General features: G+C 38.1%; 1 protein-coding gene across 3 annotated transcripts in view; it reads right to left on the reverse strand.

Moving 5' to 3' along the window:
• The window catches only part of UGP3 (UDP-glucose pyrophosphorylase 3), a 216,475-nt gene that overhangs the window by 65,048 nt on the left and 127,576 nt on the right, over positions 1-23,851 (reverse strand). For all 3 annotated transcript variants that reach the window (XM_089437166.1, XM_089437165.1, XM_089437167.1), the window contains 4 exons: positions 18,807-18,898; positions 18,579-18,673; positions 18,328-18,405; positions 6,262-6,357 (listed from right to left, as the gene is read on the reverse strand). In XM_089437166.1, coding sequence (XP_089293292.1) covers positions 6,262-6,357; positions 18,328-18,405; positions 18,579-18,673; positions 18,807-18,898 — 361 coding nt within the window. The remainder of the gene's footprint in view (positions 1-6,261; positions 6,358-18,327; positions 18,406-18,578; positions 18,674-18,806; positions 18,899-23,851) is intronic.

A 23,851-nucleotide genomic window follows, 5' to 3' on the forward strand; every position in this document is an offset into this window, starting at 1 on the left:
GTTCATCTGTATATCATTCGTTTGAGCCGGCAAAGACAACATTTTTTGGCGCCGTTGCCGGGGACTTTGTTTTCTCGGCATTTCAACGACTTTTCATCATTCATCGTTCATCTTTCTATCATTCGTTTGAGCCAGCAACGACAACATTTTTTGGCGCCGTTGCCGAGGATAGAGTTTTCCTGTTCCTGGAGTTTCATCGACATTCATCTTCTCATCTCTCATCTCTCAGTTGAGCTGGCAGATTCAATATTTTTGGCATCTTTTCATCCCATATCAGCAGCATCTCTTGGGGTTGTTTCTTGTTTGGGTGGCGACTCCATTTTCTCATTTTTCCCAGACAAGAAGCCTTCCTCATATCTACTTGTGATTCCTTTTTGGATCTTAGAATCAGATTCATTGTTCAAGTGGCGACTCCACTTCTTTCATCTCTTGATTTTCTTGAGCAGAGATCTAGTTCTATCATTCATCTAATCCCTTATCATTCATCATGGATTATTCATTTAAGCCATGTCGTTTTACTGAACGTCTCCATGATTTTCCGGAAGATGCCATTCCTAAGTTACCTATTTTCTCGGGTGGTGATCCAATCGCTGTTAGAAGGCATCTAGTCTTGTTTACTCGCATCATGATCATATACTATAGATCCCCTCAGTTTAATCATGAAGATATCAAAATGTGCCTATTTGTCCTTTCTTTAGAAGATGATGCTTTGAATTGGTTTAACAATTTTCCAAAGGAATCTTTCACTTCTTTAGAAGACATTGTCGATGCTTTTAAAAATAGATATGGTTATCCAAACAGCTTGCCTTCTGCCTCTAAAATTGTGCAACAGAATGAAAGTAATTTGATAAGCGGTCCAGCTGAAAGATCCCAAGACGATTCATCATATCAGAATGTGTCATCCACCGGAAATATTGCAGATCAAGTTCATGATAGTAAAAAATCAGGGACAAATGACAATGAAAGGGAAGAGCAAAAGCAAATTTTACGAGATCTAATGATGCTGGTGAGAAATATGGAAATCAATCAAACTAATTATGTCAATGATGTGAAAACTTTATGCACCCACCTGGAAAAACGTAATAGGGAGATTGAAGTCACGCAAAATCAGCATTCTAAGGAAATTGAGGCCATGAAAACTAAATATGAAACAGAAATTAGAAGCATGCAAAGCAAGATGTCAGTCTTAGAGGAAAATATGGTGACCATGAAAGCTGATCATGATAGGGAAATTGACTCTATGCAAAACAAGTTATTAACTATGGATGAGGAAATGACTATCATGACGTTCAATCATAACAATCAGTTGGCTGACATGCAAGCGAATCATGAAGAAGAAATAAATTTCATGCAACATTGCTTGATGGACATAAAGGAAAAGAATGATAAAGTAATAAAACACATGCAAGAGCACCATGCCATACAAATCAGTGCTATAAGGGATGAATGCTCTAGTCAGATAGATGCATTTAGAATACAAGTTCAAACGTTTCAACAATTGGAAGATGAAAGAAACCAGGTGACATCAATAGATCAGGAGCCTTCTCATTTGCTGCGACAAGTTCCATCTTATCATGAGGAGGTTATTAGTTCAATTGAAAGATGGTTGATTGAAGGTGATCCGGATAGACTTAAGAATGATAAAGATCAGATGCGGGATAAAAAAGGACATATCATGCAGATCTTATATACTTCATCTGATAGTTTTGAAACAGAAAGTTCCAGGTCATCAGTAATTCCACCTGCCAGAAAGAAAAAGCGCAAGAGAAAGAAAATAAGAAGAAGATTTGACGCATCAGACGGCCGCGAGCAGCTTGATTTTCGGATAGGAAAGAGTCCTACCATATGCAAAATTGGACATGGTACATCCGACAAGCAGCCGACAGATTTGCCTGAAAGCAGGCAAATGCTCAGTATGCACTATATTGAACACATCTGATGCCGTAGGGCATCCTTTGTATCGTATTTCTAACCCTACTCCTTGTTTTTTCCGCATTTTTATTTCTGCTTTAGATAGTTAATAAATGAAGAGCTTTTATCTTTCATGTGCTTAATGTATATGATGATTTTTTGGATGGACGCTACTTATTTTTGTGTTGTATGGATGCAGATTCTGGATTCTCACATTCCTGCAAGCAGCAAAGTGTCCCCAAGTAGAGCCAGATGTTGACCTCTACTGGTCAACTACCCATGCAGTGCACCCCCCTTTTCTTTGCAAAAAGGGGCAGCACCTAATCAGCGTGTTCGTGCCATCCTGCAGTCATCAGCAGCTTGATCAATCTAATTGTAAACCCAGTCTGCATGTATTAATTGTAAATAATCTTAGCAGATATGAGTCGTGTATGTGAATTGCCTAGGTGGACCTAACTTTCTAGTGGTAATCTACGTCCCGGGAGGTTTTTTGTCTCACCGATCCATGGATCGGCAGAGTTTTCCTTCAAACCTGACCCCAAAGCCGGGATGGATTTTGTCATTGGAATTTTAGGAGAATCCTAGTGTGTTGATCTGCTAGATTATAGTTGTGTCGCAGAACTGGGTGTTTTATTAAGTGGGTTTGTCCCTTTGAGATGTAAATTGTAAAAAGTCATCATGAAATGTGTCTTGAGGGTTGAAAATGTTTTAAATCCCCTCGTGAGACCTAAGTCCTAGGTCCTAGGTGATGTTTCCGAAGGCTTAGTTCGATGATCCATTTAAAAAATGAAATAAAATAATAAAATAAATAAAAATTAAGAAATTTTAAAATTTTAAAAATGAAATAAAATAATTAAGAAATTTAAAAATTTTAAAAAATGAAATAAAATAATAAATAATAAAAAAATTTAAAAATGAAATAAATAAATAAATAATAAAAAATTTAAAAATTTAAAAAATGAAATAAATAATAAAATTAAAAAAATAAAGCAAAAACCCTAACTAATAAAATAATAATATTTTAAGTGAATAAATCGACGGATGAGATCAAGAGATGTCTTGATCCTCATCAACGGTCGAGATCATTTCTACATGGATCATTCGAACTAGCCGTTGGGATCATTTCCTTTATATAGGGTCTTAAGTGGTCATTTCAGATTCATTCGATCTGTGAGTCTGATACTAAAGAAGCTCTCTTGTAAATCTGTTTCTGTTTAATAAAAGAAGACTTTGGGGTCCATATCTTGCTGGTGTTACTCTCTTAAAATGCTGTGAGATTGTTTCATTTTCTGCATATGTTATTTTCAGCCGTTAATAATAGCTTTTTGTAGAGTATTGTGAGCACAGGTATCTTGTTCACTTGCTGGGGTTTGGGTGTTGTTAGGGTTTCTGAAGTAATGGCAGGTATCTCCATTACTTCCTGAGATCTAGCAGCATTTTTGCCCTCTTTATTGACAGTTGTTTTGAGCTGTGCAGAAAACATCATTGAAGGAAATTTTGTGGGCGTTCGGGGAAGTTCTCGGCTGAACCAGCCAACTCCCGCAAACATTTTGTGTTGAGCCCAGTTGGATTTGATCTTGGGTCTATCATTCGGTTTATTTTTTTTAAATTTGCATGAGAGATTTTCTGAAGTTCTTCACAGTGAAAATCTGAAATTTTCGTTTCTTTAAAATATTTCCGTTCTTATTGCTGAATCTGGCTGTTAAGGGGCCAAATCTGTACATTAGGTTAGCTGATCTAGGTTTTTTTTTTTCAAATTTTTCTTTTACACGGTCTTCCTTAGGGTTTAGGGTTTTTAGTTTAGTTTCTGGTATTCTTCATTTTAGGTTCTCTTTTCTCTTGCAGGTTGCAGATAAGATCTAAAAAAAAAAAAAAAAATTTGCAGGGTCATTTCTTCGTTGAGCTATCTTTCCACGCTGTTGTTGGTCATCCTGTGGGCATTTTCCATTTCAAACGTCGGTTATGGTGCCTCTTTTCTCCTGCTGCCTTTCGAACCCAACGAGCCATCCATGCTGAGGACTCAACTCATCAGATTTCAAGATAGCCGATAGTGGCGTGAACGTTTTCCAATCGAAGCCCGCAGGCTGCCAGCAACTCCAGTCATCATTTCTCAGGGCTATAATCTTATCGTTTGGTCACCATCGTTATACGTGACTGCAAATCAAAATCAATCCATCACGCAGGTATCCGCCTCGATCCAAACTCGACCCACAATCAACACATGTTTCAGCACTGATTGAACCTGCGTGTGAGGAATCGAAGCTGCCAGAAAAGAGAAACAGCAGAGCCATCGATCACTGCGTATCAGCTATTGATTCACGCATATTCATTCATTGATGTCTGCTATCAACACGTCACTGGGCAAGGTGATTCGACTTCCACTTCGGCGACTAAGGTAACGACGTTTTCAGGCATAAGCTGTCCGCCATCCGGAACTGGAAACCACATCGTGTTCACGCAGAGGAGCCACGGTTTTGTCGATATACAATGGACTCCAGGCATCGAAAAATCAATCACCGCAGGCCATCACGCAGGTAAATGGGTTCATCGCCCCAGGTAAGCATTTTCGTTTCTGTTGCCGCCGTTTGCCATTTAAAACTGTCCAGGGTCACAATTTACTGCCGCAGTCAGTGATACGATTCATTTTCTTTGGTGGTCACGTAGTCTTAGGGTTTAGTTATAGCGTCGTTTCGGAGAAATGTTGAGTTTCGTTTTTTTTTTAGATTGTAAATCGTATCTCGTATTTCATTTTTTTTTAAAAGTAGTTTCATTTCTTTTAAAATGCAAATTCATAAAAATAAAAAATTAAAAAAAAAAAAATAAAAAAAAAAAAAAAAAAAAAAAAAATCGAAGAAATCGTATAGTTTTGATTTATAACTTAAAATAGATTTTAATATTTAGTTTTTTAGATTTTATGTTTTAGATTTTTGTTTAAGCGTTTTAGATTTTAATTTTAGTTTAGATTTAGATTTGAAATAGATTTTAAATTTTAAATTTTAAATTTTTAGATTTTAAATTTTTCTTTTTTATAATATTAAAAAATAAAAAATTGAGAAAAGATTTAAAAAAAAAAAAATATATATATATATATATATATATTAAAATTTTGTGGAAAATTAGTTTTGCCAGTTTCAGTGGTTTCTCATGTTATATCTTTCATGCTGAAATCTGAATTTTTCAAGTCGAGATGCGAAATTGATATCTGGTTAATGGTTTATAACTCGTGGTGGTTTAGAGCATTTTTTTTAGTTGCTGGATATCGTTTTGGTCATTCTAAGAGCATCGTGATTTAGCTGATGATAGATGATTGCTGTTCATGTTTCATGTTTCTATATCATTTAACAAGTAATCGTTTTAACCACAATCTTTTAAGGCACTGGTCTGCTAAATTAATCAAATCCATCGAGTGCTTTTTACATCGTATCTCGTGTCTCCCAACCAACTGGTCGACAGTTGGTCTCATCATCTCACAGGGACTACCCCCCTTAGCCGCGGGAGACAGGCTTAAACGGAGGGACCGGGGATTAGAGTGACAGCCCCGGTCTGAGCGTTGTCGTGTCAATTCGCGCGACAACAGAATGCACGCCAAATTTTTAAAAGAATTGTAAATTATGAGAAGTTTAACCAAAATTCTGGAGTTTCACTGTTAAGGCTACCAAAGCATTGAGAAAGCTCTTACACTTCCCTAGTAAATATGGTCCCTTAAAAGTATCCATGGCTGCATCCTGCATCGATCTGATAGTACTTACATTGCAATCAACTTAAACACGGGCAAGTTGTAAATATCGCCTTAAGCATAAGAAATGCTCTTTTGCCTCAAGTCAAACTGAGTGGCAAAACCCACATCTTAACAATAATAATAACACAAACTTCTGAGTAATACGTAGAGGAAAGCAGACAAATTTCACAACTAAGACAATATCAGCAGAATTCAAAACAGGTGCTCTCTATCAGAATTTTCCAAACAATATCCCTATGAACTTGGTGATACTATTAAGTTTAACCCTTGGTTAGCTACCCCTTATGTTGATAATCTGAAATTTGTTATGCAAGGTTCTGCATTCTATATACATAATATTAAACCCAAGTTCATCTGAATCATTTCTATGATAGGTAAGCATCTTGGTAATTTATCATTTCCATTTGCTTAGATTTTTCAGATGTTGCAATAATAGCTGAAAAGTTCATTTATGCAAACCAGACAACAACAAAAACCTTTCTGGCAGAAAGCAGATTATGTTCTCTCTTTTCTATTTTCCAAAAAGTATGCATCAAGCTGATAAAGTTACTGGACAGGAAGGAAGACATTGCCATTCCATAATGCTTAAGGTTGAAAAGGCAGTACACAACCTTCTGCCTAACCACCTCCCAAAGTGGTCCAAGAGCTGGATGAAGAAAAATAAGAAAAGGTGGTCCAGAATATAGATAGCAGCTATTATCTTCAACCTGGCAGCATCAAGAACAGAAAGTAAACAAAATTCAATTCTGATTCTACCAATTGCTACAATTCAAAATCCTGACCAATAAATACATATAAAATTCCCACATACTTCTTCAAAGTTCAAACATTAGCTGAAGTAAAACCAACATACTGATTATACAATCAGCAACCAAAAATCAGTTCTTGCATATACAAAAATTTATGATAGCATATGCTATCCATACGTTCTTAATCCACACAGAATGTTTTTGGAACAGGATATTTTTGGACAAGAAGAGCATGTAGACTATAACAATTTGGCAATGTTTTAGTTAAGAAATTTAGGTTTTCGATGAAGCTTCTCCAAATAATTGTCATATGCATCAGTGAGGCTCGGCATACAAAAGTCTATGACAACAGGTTATTTGTATATGATTGAAGCGACAAAACTCAGAATTGTTTGTGCTTTTAATATGTAAAATACACAATCTATTTCTTGAAGACCAAGGTTAAGGTCTTCAGTCGTTTCCAAAAGTTAAAGGCTCTAGTGGAAAACATGATGGAAAATGATCAAGGTGCTTTGTACGGACAATGGGGGAGAGTACACAGATAGTGACTTCACAGGGTTTTGTGCGAAGGAGGGCATCAAGAGAGAGTGGACAACTCCATACAATCCACAACAGAATGGAGTAGCGGAGCGGAAGAATGGATCTATAGTTGGGGCAGCAAAGGCTATGTTGTATAACCGGGACATGCCCAAGTTTCTATGGGCAGAGGCATGTAGCACAGCAGTGTACATTCAAAACAGGGTTACTCATAGTGCATTAGGGAAGATAACACCAGACAAAGTCTTCACAAGGAAGAAACCAAAGGTTAGTTACTTCGGAATCTTTAGCAGTATAGCATATTGTCATGTACCAGATGAAAAACGCACTAAGTTAGATCAGACTGCAAAGAAGGGATACTTTGTTGGGTATAGCCCCTCAAAGGCATATAGGATCTATATTCCTAGTACCAAAGGGATTATCATGAGACAAGACGTGAAGTTCATGGAAGAGAAGGCCTTCAGGAGATCTCCCGAGTTGTCAGCAGGTGATCAGAGAAAGCAAGCAGAATCTCCATTGGTCCAGCAGCAAGGACAAACACAGGGACATTCGTAGGGTCACCAGAGTACTAGTATTATTACCAATATGAGCACCTTCTCAGGTACAAGGGATCCAGCGAGTTCGCAGCAAACAAAGCAACAGAGGCAGAAAGAGGAGCTGGTAGAAACACCCACCACTAGCGATAGAACCAACAGAGAAGTTTGTTAGACACTTAAGGATGCGCAGGAGTTTATGTGGACTCATGAATCCTAAGACGGGCAAGAGGGAGCACAATAGCCAGACAAGTACCAGGTGTTGGTAGCATAGGTACTTGAACCTTCCAGTTATGAGATGTTTCACAACTTCAAGTGTGGCGAGATGCCATGGTGGAAGAGTATAAATCCATCATGACAAATGATGTATGGGAGGTCTTGCGTCGACCTGTGGATAGGTCAACTGTAGGCTCAAGATGGATCTATGAAGTCAAGTACGTTGCAGATGGCAGTGTAGAGAAGTACAATCATACGTTCATGGCCAAAGGGCATGTGCAAAAGGAAGGTATAGACTATGAGGGGACCTTCTCACCAGTGGCCAGATATTCTTCCATCTGGTTAGTGATATCTCTAGCAGCAAATTCACTAGATAGACGTCAAGACAACATTCTTGAACAAGGTGATACTAGAGGAGGTATATATCAAACAACAAGAGGGCTTCGAGACACATGAGAGAGGTACAAACGTGTGCAGGCTGAAGGGAATACTATACAGGCTCAAACAAGCTCCCAAGGCATGGTATGCTCGAATAGACAGCTACTTGCAGCAAATGGGCTTTGTGAAGAGCGAAACAGATTCTAATGTATATTATTTGATAGTTGGAGGTGAGCCACTCATCCTAATGTTATATGTGGATGATCTCTTTTTGACAGGATCATCAGGGCTCATAAAAGATTGCAAGAGGAACCTGGCAATAGAATTTGAGATGTAGGATTTGTGGTTGATGCATTACTTCCTAGGCCTGGAAGCAAGGCAAATGAACGGGGAGATCTTCCTCAAGTAAGGGAGATATACTATAGGTATCCTGAAGAGGTTCAGGACGCAGGATTGTGGATCCATGTCCACGTGTATCATTACTAACTAGAGGAAGATAGATGCATCGGAAGATGCAAATATGGACCTGACCTTGCATAGGCATCTCATTGGTTCACTCATGTATCTGGTCAACACAAGGCCAGACATTTGTTTCGTGGTCAACACTCTTAGTCAGTTCATGGTGGAACCTAAGAGGGTGCACTACACAATGGTGAGATATATATTGAGGTACTCGTGAAGCACAATTGAGTATGGGTTGAGGTATACTCGAGGTGATGGTGTCAGATTATGTGGATATACAGATGCAGATTGGGCAGGCAGTTCAATGAATCGGAAAAGTACATCAGGGTGTTGCTTTAGTGTTGGATCAGGGGTTCTATCTTAGTGCAATAGGAAGCAGAAGTTTGTGGCACTGATTTTTGCAGAGGAAGAATAAATGGCGGCGTGCATGGCCACATGCAAAGCTATTTGGCTTCAGAAGCTACTAGTGAATTTGTTCGATCAAAGGATAGAGTCGACTAGTATCTACTGTGATAATTAGAGTTGCATCAAGCTCTCTAAGAATCTAGTGTTTGATGATAGGTCGAAGCATATCGACATAAGGTACCACTTGATCAGAGATTGTGTGCAACATGGATCATTTTGACTACAGCATGTTCCCACAGATCAATCGGTTGCAAATATACTCACAAAGGCCTTGGGTAACGCAAGGTTTGTCTATTTCAGGGACAAGTTTAGAGTAGTGGAGAACACCTTCCTCGCTAAGAGGGAGTGTTATTTTTTGGTAGCAGCTGACATGTGTTCAAGTCTCTATGGTGTCTAAGAGGCTAAGGAACACAAGATCTCCAAAACCCAAAAAAGGTTTTGCAAGATAAGCCTTAGGAAAATTGGTTAATTAAATCAGATTAATTGAGGGAGGTCAATTCTACTCTAGAGACTTCCGGAAAAGTGAGTTGATGGAGTCAAGATGATCGTGGTCATCAATTGAGATGTGATCATGATTGTTGGTTGCCCAACAGAAGATTATAAGAGCAAGGTTAATGGGTTTGGAGAGAGATATCAAAGACACAGTTGAGACACAGAGGGTGGCAGTGCGAATTAGCTAGTTACAAAGAACAAGGCGCAATTCCAGCCAAAGAGAGTCAGTAGCAGGGGTTTCAGCAATGAAACTTTCTGGAGAAATTCTCAAGAGGTTTTCCAGCATTCTAATGTGAGCAAGGGAGGTCGAGTTTTCCAGCAAAGGAGGTCGATTCAGTAAGGGGTTTCCCAGTTATTTTACCACTGAGATATATTTGTTGGAGCTTTGCCAGTAAATAAGCAAGCAGTTGTAAATATTTATTTTGCTGAAGAATAATAATAAAACCCTCATCTGTTGCACTAATTTTCCCTTTAGGGTTTTCCCCAAGGACAATTTGTCCAAAAATAACGGTGTCAAATTTATTGTGTGTGTGCATTATTTTCTCAATTCTAGTATTTTATTTTCCACAATGTTTTTATTTGTGAAGATTGTGTTGAGAAATCTAGGGCATCAATAGTTAGGTGATTTCTCTTCCATTAGTAACTGCTTGTGAGTGCTTTTTACAGCTTTAGATTAGGATCTTCTTCTACTTAGAGTATTAGTGTTCTAACTTTTTCTTCATCAAACAGCTACCAATGCATGAACATATATAGACAAGATACACAGAATGTAGGTTATCAGCCATGGCCAAAACCTCTCACTCTTTAAGAGGAAATCCCGCACAAATTCTTCTTATAGAGATTCCAATTGACGAATACCAAGACCAAGACCCTTGACCTTGTTGCAACTTGCCACTCCAAGACCAAGACACTAGTTCTCTTGACTGTCTTCTGCTCTTTACTTCTTCTTGACTCCTCTTCCACTTTGACCTTCTCAGAACTAAGATTTTCTCCTATCTGAGCATACTGTGATAGCAATGAATTGTAGACACACTTGAGATGGCACCGAAACACATCACTGTAATGTCACCGAAATGTCATCACTGTAGCAGCACCGAAACACTATGATATATATACCCTTGTATGAACTGTGCTCCTCTGCTGTAGCACCGAGACCTTCACTCAGAAATCTGAACATATGTTTCTGTCATTAGCCCAAAAAGATCCTCATTGTCCCTTCCTCATCTATCTGAGTTCCTTCTATACTTTGACATCTGAACTTGTCTCTTTTTCTTGTTGTTGTAACTGTGATCCGAATTTCAGAGAGATTTGAGCTTGATGACTGTAGAAATGCAAAGATCCTTCACACATATATATAGTGGTTTGTCCTACATAAATAAGCCGACATGTGCATCCAAATAGGTGTGTCTTCATTAGGTGAAACCAACATGAGTTCTTCAATTTAACTTGAGGCCGACTTGAAGAGGAGAATGTTGTGCTTGTCTTTGAAGGGCTACTTGACAATCCTATAGACTCATATACATTGTAACATTCCCAAGAAGGGTTCTTCATGACATTGACTCTTTTTGACAAATCCTAAAGGCTCACAATGGGAGCCATCTAAACATAAAATCCCTTGCTTATGAAACCCAAGAAGAAAGCCTTACATAATAATTTTATTTTTTATCATTTACAAAAATCACAATTACATGTCATTATGAAGACTGACCCTAGTTACACTTTTCAACACTCCCTCTTAACTAGGGAAGTATTCATAATGGTACTTGGTCATTCTCAATCTAAAGAAATTCTCATAAGAAGAATCAGATTCGCAACCCATCTGTATAGCATCATATCAACCAACATTATCGCATAGCAAGGCCTTGACTAACAGCTCTATCTCTCCATAAGATCTGAGCTCAATGCCGGCAAGACCAATGATTTATAGACACCCCTATCATTGTCTCTCTTGTACCATATGTTGAATTTCCACGACCTTGGCTCTAGGTTAGAGTGTTAAAATCACTAATGCTACCAAACCAAGAATCTCAACCATTAACTACTTTGCATAGCGGAAATATAAAGCAGTAAATCACATATGCACAGATATACACACTTTTTAACAAAATTGTGCAAATGTTGTACAATCCCAATCTTCGTTATATTAAACCAATTCAGAATAATACAACAGTCTATGGTTTACATGATACAATGACAAACTTCGTTGCAACTTTGGTGTCGTATCTTGTCCTGTCGATCCTTCGTTTTCGTGCTGCTCACTAGTAGTGCCTTAGTCCATCAAGGCAACCACACATTGAAACTCCAAGAGGGCTACATCCTAATAATGTTGCAAGTCACTTCTGCTGCAACTTCACGAGCTCATCAAACTGCTCTCTAGGCTGGCAAATACCTGAGCTCCAATCTAACTTCTAGTAGCCTCTTTCATCCACCAAAGCGCTACTCATAAGGCTACAAACTTCACCTAATCACGCACCAACAATGTCCTTCTTATCTGCTACTCTAGGGTTACTTTGGGTAGCCAACACACTGCCCTCAAATCAAATCAATCGCCCCCAATCACGTCACTATCAATTCTGCTCCTAGGAAGACTCTTCACCTCCTCGGCAAATCCTCCACATGGCACCAATAGGCTGCTACAATCATGATCCAAACTAGTCAACTTCTTTGACCGACAATCCTCCACAAAACATCGTTGTCACTACTATTTGCACTGTTGCTCCTGCAATTCTAGTTAGGGCACACAATAAAGCCCTCAATCCTCCACGTTGTCAGCGAATAAGCCCTTCTAGGGTAGCGGTATACCTTGGAGAAGGCCCTACCATGCCACATTGCCTTATTAAGGGATTGTCCTCCCTAACGCAGCCCTTAAACTCCTCCAGCTACTAGCTATGGCCTGCGGCCTAGAAAAGCAGCTTGCTGTAGCTGCAACTCCCCTCCAAAACTAACCCAAACAATCACCTAACAGCCATGTCTTGTCCCTCTGCTCCTCAGCCTATCTGCCCAGCAATTACGGCCCTAGAACAACCTTCTTTGAATCTGTCTTTAGCTCTAAGACAGTCCCAAACAAATCCACAATTAACCAAGCACTTCGGCCTTCAAACAGACCTCTCCCACGCTGCTCCTCAGCTTCCACTTCAGACTTCTCCCCACGTTGTCCTTGACCCTTTCTAGCTGTAGCTAGGGTATCCAAATTTCAGAGCTAATTCTTGGAGGAATGTCTCACAAATTAGTGAAGGGACCCATCTATTGGAATAATTTACATCAAGCCTACCTAACTTGAAAACCAATAATTACTTGTCAACTTCAAAAATTCATAGCTTCGTTTCTAGAGCTCCAATTCGAGTGATCTTTGGAGCGTTGGAATCAGCTCAGCAAGCTCTATCACTTGAAATTTTCCCAGGCTCAAATTCATCATGGTTTTGACCCAAATACCAATGGGTGCAAAACCCCATACTTGGGTTCCAAGGCCACAAGTGACCCTTGTGGCGCTTTGCCCTCCAAACCCTAAACCCTAGGGCTCGGAGTACTTCTCAAGCCACACAAATAAACAACATACCCCACCCGGGTTCTCAGGGTGTGTTCCGCCAAGACTATTCTTATCTTGGATTCCCAATCCTCAAAGAATATTGGTCCTCTACAACTACTCTTATCTTGGATGCCCTATCTCATCCTCAAACAGCATCGGATACCAAATGTTTACCCAATCCTCCATTCTTTCTTTTCAGTGAAGCCAAGAATGATGTGTCTATCTCTCTCTCTTAATTGGGGGGACATATCTATTCTAATAAAGGAATGTACTCATTCCTACGAAAGGAATGTACCTAAGATTCTTCAGAAGGATCTTAGATCCTTCTACATGGTCTTCTTGGAAGACATCTGCAGTTCTTCCATTGGCAGTCCTGCATAAGCCCATCCAGATATTTGTTCAAAAATAAGAAATGAACACTTAAATCAAAATTACCTTTGTGATGGTCTTTCATCATGACATCTTTCAGTTTACCTCAGCATCCTGCATACATGTTGACATATCTCCCAAACATATCCATTGTCAAGGATCTCCATCTTTTTCAGACTTCCATCAGAGTCTTCATATCTTTCCGAGAGATTTCCTAATCAAATCTTCTAGTCCTCAGATGTTGATTGCCTTTTCCATGGTTGCATAGTCCACAATCTCTTCCTTCCTTTCTTCACATATTTCATTCCCAAGAACTTCCAATCAAAGTTCCTCTAATTACTGTCAACCACCTCATTTTCATATGAGGACATGTTATCTTGATTTCATCAAGTGTGACCTAAGCCTTCCTGCATCCTTTCAGAGGAGGAGATCCTTTTCCTTTGATCATGCTTCTCAAATAGATCAGTGATCCATGTTACTTGCAACCATACGACATGACTTTATAATATTGAATACAAGCATACATACCTCATTTACCTTTAGGTCATCTAGGCTTCTTTCAGCAGCTTCGTTGATTGAAAAAAGCTTCAACCCCTTGATCTGCTTCATCTCTTATGTCATCATAAAATCATCACATGAATTCCACAAGTTGGATTTCCTGATGAAACACTTGCTTCCTCTCTAGATCGGTGAGCCTTTTGACGAGGATTCCATTAGAGAATCTTGAGGATCTTGCATATTCCTATCCAGCATATGTTTCGTCTTTTACTGATGTATGATGAGACTTGTCCTGGATGACTTCTTTCTTTCCTTAAGTTTCCAATGAGGTTCCCAAGAGTTATAACCTTCATAGTTGACTGCCATAGATTTTGCTCCAGTTGTCCTTCATGTTTCCCTATGGTGATGTCACGAGCTCTTGCTTCTAATGCTTCTATGATGCCACGATGCATCCCATCATTTATTATAGCCATATCCTATAACAGAAGACTTAGGAACTATGAAATGAACTTTGGTGAGGAAGACTATCTCAGTCATAGTAGAGATCTCTTACTTTCTCTTTTCTTGGATTTCTTCTCTTCAGCTTCCTCCACTTCTTCAGTGATATGGGCTTCTTCTCTTCCTCTTTTGTTATTGTCCCTTTTGAGCTTGGGACAATATTTCCTGTAATGTCCATAATTTTTACATCCATAGCATTGAATCTTAGCTATGTTCCTCTTTCGTAGACAAATGCTTAAACATTTTTTCCCTCAACCTGTCTTCTCCTATCTTGCATAGAAACCACAAGTTGTTGAATGGGATAGCTTTCTTATCCTCAAACATTTGTTACCTTGTTCATTAGTTAGTGCATTTAGAACAAAAAATATCACTTCCTTATCCGAAAACATCTCTCCCAGATCTCGCAGTTGAGATCTTATGAAGATAACCCTTTATCCTTTGATACCTTCAATTTATGTAGATTAGATCTAAGTGATATGACCTTTCTTGTCGCATCTTCAGAGAATAGTTCTATATATCTCTTTTGATGTCTCCAATCCTGCTATATAGGGAATGAGGGGACCTTTGATTGATTTCATAAGAATCCCTTGAGCCCTTTGATCCCTTTCCATGTATTCAAATAATGCTTGACCTTCAGATGGTTTGGAGACTTTTCCATTGATATGATCAATGACTTCATTTTCTTCGAGGACTATGTCTATCCTCCTTTTCCATGCAAGGAAGTTTGATGACCCAACCAACTTATAGATCTCCTTGCAAAATGAAGTCATTTTACTATATTAGATTATAGAAGAAAAGGTACTTACTTGTCAAGTGAAGATAAAATCTTCAACTTGATCCCTTTGTTGATGGTGATTGATGAGGATGTCTTGATGCTTCCTCGGATGATCTTCTTTAAGGATAAGGAGGTCCTTGCTTCAATGAGAGGGAACTTGCCTTATAGCCTTTTGAAGATGATGACAATGCCTTTAGCCTTCTTTGGATAACTAGCCTTCAAGATACTTCGACTTCTTCGGTGGTGAATGAGTGCAGATCACAGAAATGCTTCTAGGGTTTCGACTTTCTCCAAGATGATGTGATCTTTGTCCTTGAAGTGCTTCTCTCGGATGTCTATACTCTGAGCTACCTTGCTTTGTAGATCTCTTCAACTTGATGAGGGTCTTTGTGGATGATGACTAGGTGATCCAAAACTTTTGCTAGTGTAAACTTCTTCTTCGATCTAGGGTTTGATACTTTGATGTAGATCTCGACTTTGATATCCTTCAACTTGCTTTGGTGTCTTTCTTGAGATTCGATCCTTGAGTGTCTCATGATCAAATTCCCTTCCTTGACTTAGTTACCTTAGCTCGGATACCATATTGAGAAATCTAGGGCATCATTAGTTAGGTGATTTCTCTTCCATTAGTAACTGCTTGTGAGTGCTTTTTACAACTTTAGATTAGGATCTTATTCTACTTAGATTATTAGTGTTCTTCTTCAACAAACAACTACCAATGCATGAACATAAATAGACAAGAGACAAGGAATTTAGGCTATCAGCCAAGGCCAAAACCTCTCACTCCTTGAGAGGAAAACCTGCACAAATTCTTCTTATAGAGATTCCAATTGACGAATACCAAGACCAAGACCCTTGACCTTGTTGCAACTTGCCACTCCAAGACCAAGACACTAGTTCTCTTGACTGTCTTCTTCTCTTTACTTCTTCTTAACTCCTCTTTCGCTTTGACCTTCTTAGCACTAAGATCATCTCCTATATGAGCATACTATGAAAGCAACGAACTATAGACACACTTGAGATGGCACCGAAACATATCACGGTAATGCCATCGAAATGTCATCACTGTAGCAGCACCGAAACACTGTGATATATATACCCTTGTCTGAATTGTGTTCCTCATCTATCTGAGTTCCTTTTGTACTTCGACATCCCAACTTGTTTCTTTTTCTTGTTGATGTAACTGTGATCCAAATTTCAGAGAGATCTGAGCTTGATGACTGTAGAAATGTGAAGATCCTTCACACATATATATAGTGGTTTGTCCTACATAAATAAGCCAACATGTGCATCCAAATAGGTGTGTCTTCATTAGGTGAAGCCGACATGAGTTCTTCAATTTAACTTGAGGCCAACTTGGCGAGGAGAATTTTGTGCTTGTCTTTGGAGGGCTACTTGACAATCCTATAGACTCAAATACATTGTAACATGACCAAGAAGGGTTCTTCATGACATTGACTCTTTTTGACGAATCCTAAAGGCTCACAATGGGAGCCATATAAAATTAAAATCCCTTGCTTATGAAACCCATCAAGCAAGCCTTACAATAATAATTTTATTTTTTATCATTTACAAAATCACAATTACATGTCATTATGAAGACCGAACCTAGTTACACTTTTCAATAGATTGCAGTAGTGAATTTATCGATATTTGTCGGAACTTAATTACAAAAGACAAATAAATTGCATAAGTTAGGAGATAAATATCCAGCAGCTGCAATCGTGGAAATTTCACACCTAGCAATTAGTTCCTAGCAAATTTATCACAGATCTACTAAATAAAAGCAGAGCGAGGTTCTTAACACAATTATTCAATGGAAGCACAATTACATAACCAATCTCAATCACATGTGAAACATACAAATTCTGCCCAATCAACACCTTTTCATTAAATTAATAACATGAACCTACTTGAGCTCTCTTTGTAGAATAATGGTCCAACTAAGGAATTTACAAATACAACATACCCTGGATCTGATCTAGTTGATCAAGCCCTAGATCTAGCTTGATTTGCTTAGCTGATCAAGGTCTTCTATGTTGCACCCCTACACCTTCCTCAAAACTGACACACTTGGGCATCTCACTCCTCACTCAAGAAATACTCTTTCTCGATGGTTTGTGTTGTCGTATAGTGTCTTTCTACTCTCCTTAGCCTTCCTTTTATAACTTATCATTGAGTTAAATCCCTGACCCTAACCTACAAAGTCATGGACCGCTGACAATAGATCTCGCCTCACTAGAGATCAATGGTGGAGATTAAAACATAATCACTAAAGTAAATACTTTACTTTTCCTAAGTTTCTTTCACTCAATAGTCAACATAATTAATTATGTGTTTTTCTTATGTTAGACTTAGGTTAAGTTACAAACATCAACATGCTCTTCCTAGATCATGAGAAGTTAGAGAAACGGTTGCTCAAGCAAAAAGGGCACTAAAGTAGACAATAAACTTGTCTCGATTTTTACATTTTTACTTGCTGTAGACTTTAGCTCAGTATAATGTTTTCAATTTCTAATTTCTGTAAATTAAGCACCCAAACTAATTTGTAAACTCTATATGCATATTATAATTCTTTGGTCATGAAGGCTTATAGGATTTCATGGTTTAATTCCTACCATATGGTTTATAACTTTGTAAGTTCGTAACCACTAGATGGTTAATGTTTTCTGAGTTCTAAAAGGTCAATAAACGGATGAATGATAGTTGACATTCTAGCATCTTAATAATGTCGTACTTGTCTATAAGAAGCACTCAAAACTATGTTCTCATATGGAACTTTTTTTGACAAATATGTCAGATACTCATAGAACAAAGAGATCCATCATATAACAAGAAAATTCCTTCCACAGAAACATTTAACATTTTAGCAACTAATTTAGCATTCTGCATGATATTTTCTACTACATATCCATTATAATATATAAAATATATGTTATATATGGGATGCCCCCGAAATGTTTCACTCCTAGGATTTTCTGTGAAGAAGTGCCCCCACTCCACCCTCTCATAACACTAGTTATATGTATAAAGCTTTTGATCCCATATTTTCACTAATGGTATAGTTTTATTTGGAGCATAATCGACGATTGGTTATAATGAAAACTAAGCATATGCAGTTTAGTTTTTCTCCTTTATCATAGATGATGGAATACTATGCAAGGCCTCCTCTATATCAATACAACCACGATAACCATGACAAAAAATAATAATAGGAAAATAGAATAAGTGAAAGTCACCTTATGCATATGGACATTACAAGACATAAGGAGATCATATGCATTCCTCATAATATCAAGAAGTGATCCATCTGGAGTCTGTAATCAAGCAAGTAAATCAATGTCTTATCCCAATAAATAAATATCAAAATGATTGAACCATAAAAACTTTTCTCCTAAGAAAAAATACTTCCAATAGTAGAAAGCATATGTTAAAAGGCCTAAAACATAGATTCATTGACATGCAACATGACAGAGTTCTGAGAAGAAACCTGATGCAAAGACTTGTCTGTGTCTTTCCTTTCTTTTTTTGCAGATGAGGTTACTTTGCGCCTTTCATTGTACACAATAAAGGTATCCAAGTTTTCTGTACAGCATCCATTGAAATAGTATAAATTCTGACAATTGTGAAATAGAAAATAGCTCTTCAAATTTCAAGCAATTTAATATAGAGGAAAGCTCACAAAGCAAAAATTAAGATATAAGGGCAAGAAGGATACCTTGAACATTGGAATAACACCTATGAGGGAAACTTGTCAAAAGTGAATCAGCCACATTCTGCATCGTACATTCAAGTCTGCTAGCATATAAACTGCTCATTTACAACAAAGATTGGTTTATCCTACCCATGTTAGATTATAGCATCTCCATTATGGCATAAATCCTATAACTGCTCAATCAAGAGATTGAAAATGAAATGAACTTAAACATAGTTTAGATCCAAAACATGCATATATCAAGTTTACATAAAATCTCTTGAATGTTAACTGATTTATTAGTAAAATGCAATGTAAAACAAGTTCCCCACGTCTTGGATGGACTTAGGGTGCACACCTTCGTGGAATTTCTTCTATTCATGACAGTTTTGGCTTACAACCATATGCTTAAGCCTTAGAGATGTTGCTTTCATTTGATTGGGTTGGCATTTTTGTCGATGAGACTCACCTTTCTCCATGGTGGATTGTCATGGCCATGGTCTTCTATTGGTTTTCTTCATGTTGCATGTTTTTTTATTGATGGATCATCTTCCTCATATATTTGATGGTTATGGAGCATGCTACCTCATCATGTTTTGACTTGGAATACTTGTGCATCTAGAGAGTGCTACACCTTCGTTCATGTCTGATGGTTCAAGCCACCCAAGGGGTTGGATAATGTTGATGTGAGGTAATGAAATGGCATTATACTGACCATCCTAATGATTGTGCATGGTTGTGTCATATTATTGGTCTATCACTACAAGGGGGTGTTACACATATTCCTCTTTTCTTATGTTATGCTAGACTAAGTGCTCAAACATGTTGTGGTGGTACATGATTCTTAGGGGGAGCACACTAGTACTTTGGCTTTTATTTATTTGAGTATAAAGTGCCATTTTTGATATTACATCCTTGGAGAGTATTTGGCATTTGGACCCTATTTCACAAAGTTCCTATCATTTCAATTTTGAAGGTTATATGGTCTGGTTGAGATGAGTAGATCCATGGTGTGAATGCTCCAGGCTATTTGGAGGTTTCAGGCATATATATTACTTTATTATGAAGTGGATATAATTGATTTTATAACTTCGGAAGGTCTTCTACATAGGCTTGGTGTCTTTGCATGGAGGAGAGAAGTCCTCTTTAGATGGTTGTTAAAGAGGAGCGATTAATATGATCTCCTTCCTAAGTTTTTAACTTAGGAAAAGTACATTGATTAATTATTTGATTGATGTTGACTTTGTGCTAATGTTTATATAAGGATAAAAATTAAATTAGTTAAGTGCCTTAATGTAATCTCCATTGTTGATTTAAAAAGGCTGAGATTTAATCCTAACCCTTTATCACATTAGAGATTAGGGATTTGGCCTATTGAGAACATATAAAGAGAACCTATGGGAGACGATGGAGATATGATAAATTCAGAGAGAGAATTTTTGAAGAATTTGCATGAGCCATAGTGCAGATTTGGTGAGTAGGAGATCCATAGGTTGAGGAACAAAAGTAGTAGGGAATTTTTTCAATGGCAGAAAGCCAAGGAGAGGTTGCATGTGTGAAACAAAAGAGAAAAGAAAGGCCACACATGTGAAGGGGATTGTTGTATTTTTGCGGAGAAAAATATTGGTTTTATTGTTGTAATTTTGTGGGCCATTTCCCCTGGAAAGGGGGCCCATAGTTTCTCTGAGAAAAAATTCATAAAGCGAGATTGGAGAGTTAAAATAATTGTTGCTCTTGTCTGATTTTTTCTCAATTACTAAAATATTTTTCGCTACTATTTGCTAAGTTAAAGTGCCAGAAATTTTTCTACTTGTAGTTTTCAAATTTTATTTATTGCGGATAAAATCATTTACTAGGTAAAATAATTTACGAGGGTAACACAACTACATGAGACATTAAATCTGAAACTGGCACTTGAAAAAATAGCATGGTATCAAAGTGACAGCAAGCTCTGTGAAAGGAATATCAATGAACAAGGGTTACAACAACAATTTTTATTCAACAAAACTTTTATTTACAGCAAGGGTTTTGTGGCTACAAGTCAATCTACACAAATGACAAGTGGTTTGAGAATTGAGGATCAACTGGAAGGGGCATCCGACTTCAATCCATGGAAGGAGAGCACCATGCTTATTCTAGAGGAGAACAGCCTGTGGGAATTTGTTGCGATAGATATCCAGCCTCCTTCGAATGCTACACAACAGATCGCTCACAACTTGAAAGATGTGAAGTGTAGGCATTGTTGGAAACACTAAGAGTGGGGTAAATTAGTAATAAGTATTTCCTTCTCTTTTCACACAATTGTTTAGTTTATTTCTTTAAGATATTCAGAGCATTACACGGACATGAAACAACAACACATCAATGAATAGTACACAGAATTTTGTCATCCAAACAAGCTTTGTTATGTATGGTTACATACACATTTACCAGATGAACTGGAAGGAAGTACAAGACTCCCCAAGGGGTTTTACCAACAAGCTGGAAGGAAATAAATGCTACCTAAGTAACTTTGGGCTCCCGTACCAGGGTTAATGGCCCTGTTGTCGCTCAGATTGTACAGGGACTGCGACAATGACTCAAGTCAGAGATTGTCACTCTGATCCCCGACCTCTCTGTTCTAGTTGTCTCCCAACAATGGGCTATGGGGGGTAGTCCCTATGGAAATGTGAAGATGAAGGACAAGTTGGCAACCAACAAATTTGGGAGACACGATTGAGTGGCCTAGCTACTTGGTTAATTTAAGCAAGATTTAAGGACTAGATTAGATTCAAATGTGTGACCAGTGCCTTATGGAGTCAACTTCTTGCTTATTAAAGACCCAATAACCAGATGGACAATCGTTGTCTGGATGCTTCACTAACTTATATGCTATGCAAATACTAAAACTTAGGTGTGATGTAAGAATCTTGGTTACTTTTAGTTATATGCCTATTCTAAGTAGGACCTTCCTCTTAACTGTTTTGGAACCAATCTTTAGAGTAGGTTGTGGGATGGAAGCCAACAGGAAGCAAGCAAAAGCTTGATTAACAATACATCCCCCTATGTTCCAACCACCCGATGCCTCCGGCGCTGCAGAGAATGTGGCTCTGACAACTACAAGGTCGCAGTGTTAACCACTAGAAAGATATTGAATCCCTCAAGCTAAATTGAGAAAGGGTGGCCCTAGATGTCTATCAACCAAGCTTATGCTTGGAGGTATGTTATTAATGCAACTAGCCTTAGGATGTTTGTGCAAAGCGTATGAGTAATTTCTTAGGTTAAGATTGTTTAATGTTTAAGTACTTAAGTTATGATTAGCCTCTATGACAAGAGAACTTAATAATAAATGGGGAGATAGTCTTATCACCAAAAATGTGCCAAATTATCAAGTCCCAATATTCAACAATAGATCAATTCAACTTAAGACAAAATTATCTTCCACGAGATGCTTAACCAATGTAATTGACGGCAATTTAGAGCACTTATCTGCTTCAATGATTAAATATGAAATGCCAATGATAATTACTTGAGATAATTACTCAAAGAGGCAGCAATTTTATTTAGATCAATGTGTTTTAGAGAGAGTGAGCTTGTAAAGATATGAGCTTTGATACTTATGAAACTCACAAGAAACAGAATGTTAGATTCCAAATATCAATGCTAGCAACTTAATAGCACATGAAACCATGAAACAAGGAACAATTATTATCAATGGAGTATGAGCAATGAAAATTCTTAAGTCACTTATGTCCCAGTCACATTCAAATGAGCAATTATTAGGCCTTTAGGACAGCAGCAAGTAAAATCACTCTAGATCCAAAAATGACAAGCATGTATGAACCAAATATGAGCAATGAGACACCCAATGACTTGCCAAGTGAAAATATAAGCTAACCAACCTTCTTATGATGTATTTTTCAGTGTTATATCAGATTTCAATGCACTTATGACAGCAGTAAGAAAATTGTGAAAACAGTGAGCCACCAATATGAGAATGTGTGCCAAAATGTGCCAAACAATTGCCAAATGCCAAAACAAGCTTATCAAACTGAAATTTTAGATTCTTTAGCCCTTTATGATGTAATTATCAGATCTGATCACACTTGTTATGCAGAGATATTCAGTCAACAAATCAGTTAGATTTATGCCCAAGAAACAATGCCCAATTCACAAAATGACTAGTAAACTTATACCATGAATTTCTTAGTGCATTTAGGCAACTTATATGTGATTTTTAGAGCATTTAAATTTAAATTTAGTCACCGTTATGAATGTATTCAGAGAGTTGTAGCAAACAGTGAGAGAAAATAGGGTTTAGAGATCAAACCCTTGGGCCCTAGGCCTTGAAGATCACTTGCCCAATTTTCCAAAAAAATTCCAATGCCTAGAGCACCTGCAAATACCAGACTTTGAGCCAATTTCTCCTACAAAACCCACCAATATTCAGTCCAGAAATCAAATGACCAACCAGAGGATGAATGAGGGAAAATGAGGGCTAGGAAGAGGGCAAAAGGGAAGGGAGAAAAGCCTTGTAGGCCCGCAGATAAGACCTAGAGACCTAGAAAATCTCACGGAAAAGGAGGGAGGGCCTAGGTGGGCCCACAACAAGCCTTAAACGCTGTCGTCCAGGCTGAGGAAGGAGCTGCAAGGCTCTACGAGGCTGCAAACTAGGGCTGAGGCCTCAAAAAACCCTAAACAAGACCTGCGGCTAAGCCGCTAGGCCAAAAGGAGGAGGGCCGAGAGGAAGGGCAAGAGGGTCGAGGCCTTTAGGGCTCACGGCCAAGCAGAATAGGGCCAAAAAAGGCTGACACATGGGAGTAGAGTGCTGACATTGGGCCGCATGACCCTAAAAAAAAATTGAAACTCTCGCTTGAAAAAATTATTTTGCTTTAGATCTTCAATTTCACTGCAAATTCTTCAATAGTTGGCCCTGCAAAAATTTTAGAGACTAGATCTTACCCTCCAGGGCGTAGATCTAGCTCTAATCCAACAAATTTCTTTGGATCTCACCCACACAAATGAATTCACAAGTGCCCAAAACCCCAATATTTACAAAAATTCAAAAAAAAACCCAGAAAACCCCAGCT

This window comes from Pinus tabuliformis, chromosome 5_2 (assembly GCF_031772625.1).
Source record: "Pinus tabuliformis cultivar Carrire ecotype Pingquan chromosome 5_2, CPIR1, whole genome shotgun sequence".
Classification (NCBI taxonomy): domain Eukaryota; kingdom Viridiplantae; phylum Streptophyta; class Pinopsida; order Pinales; family Pinaceae; genus Pinus; species Pinus tabuliformis.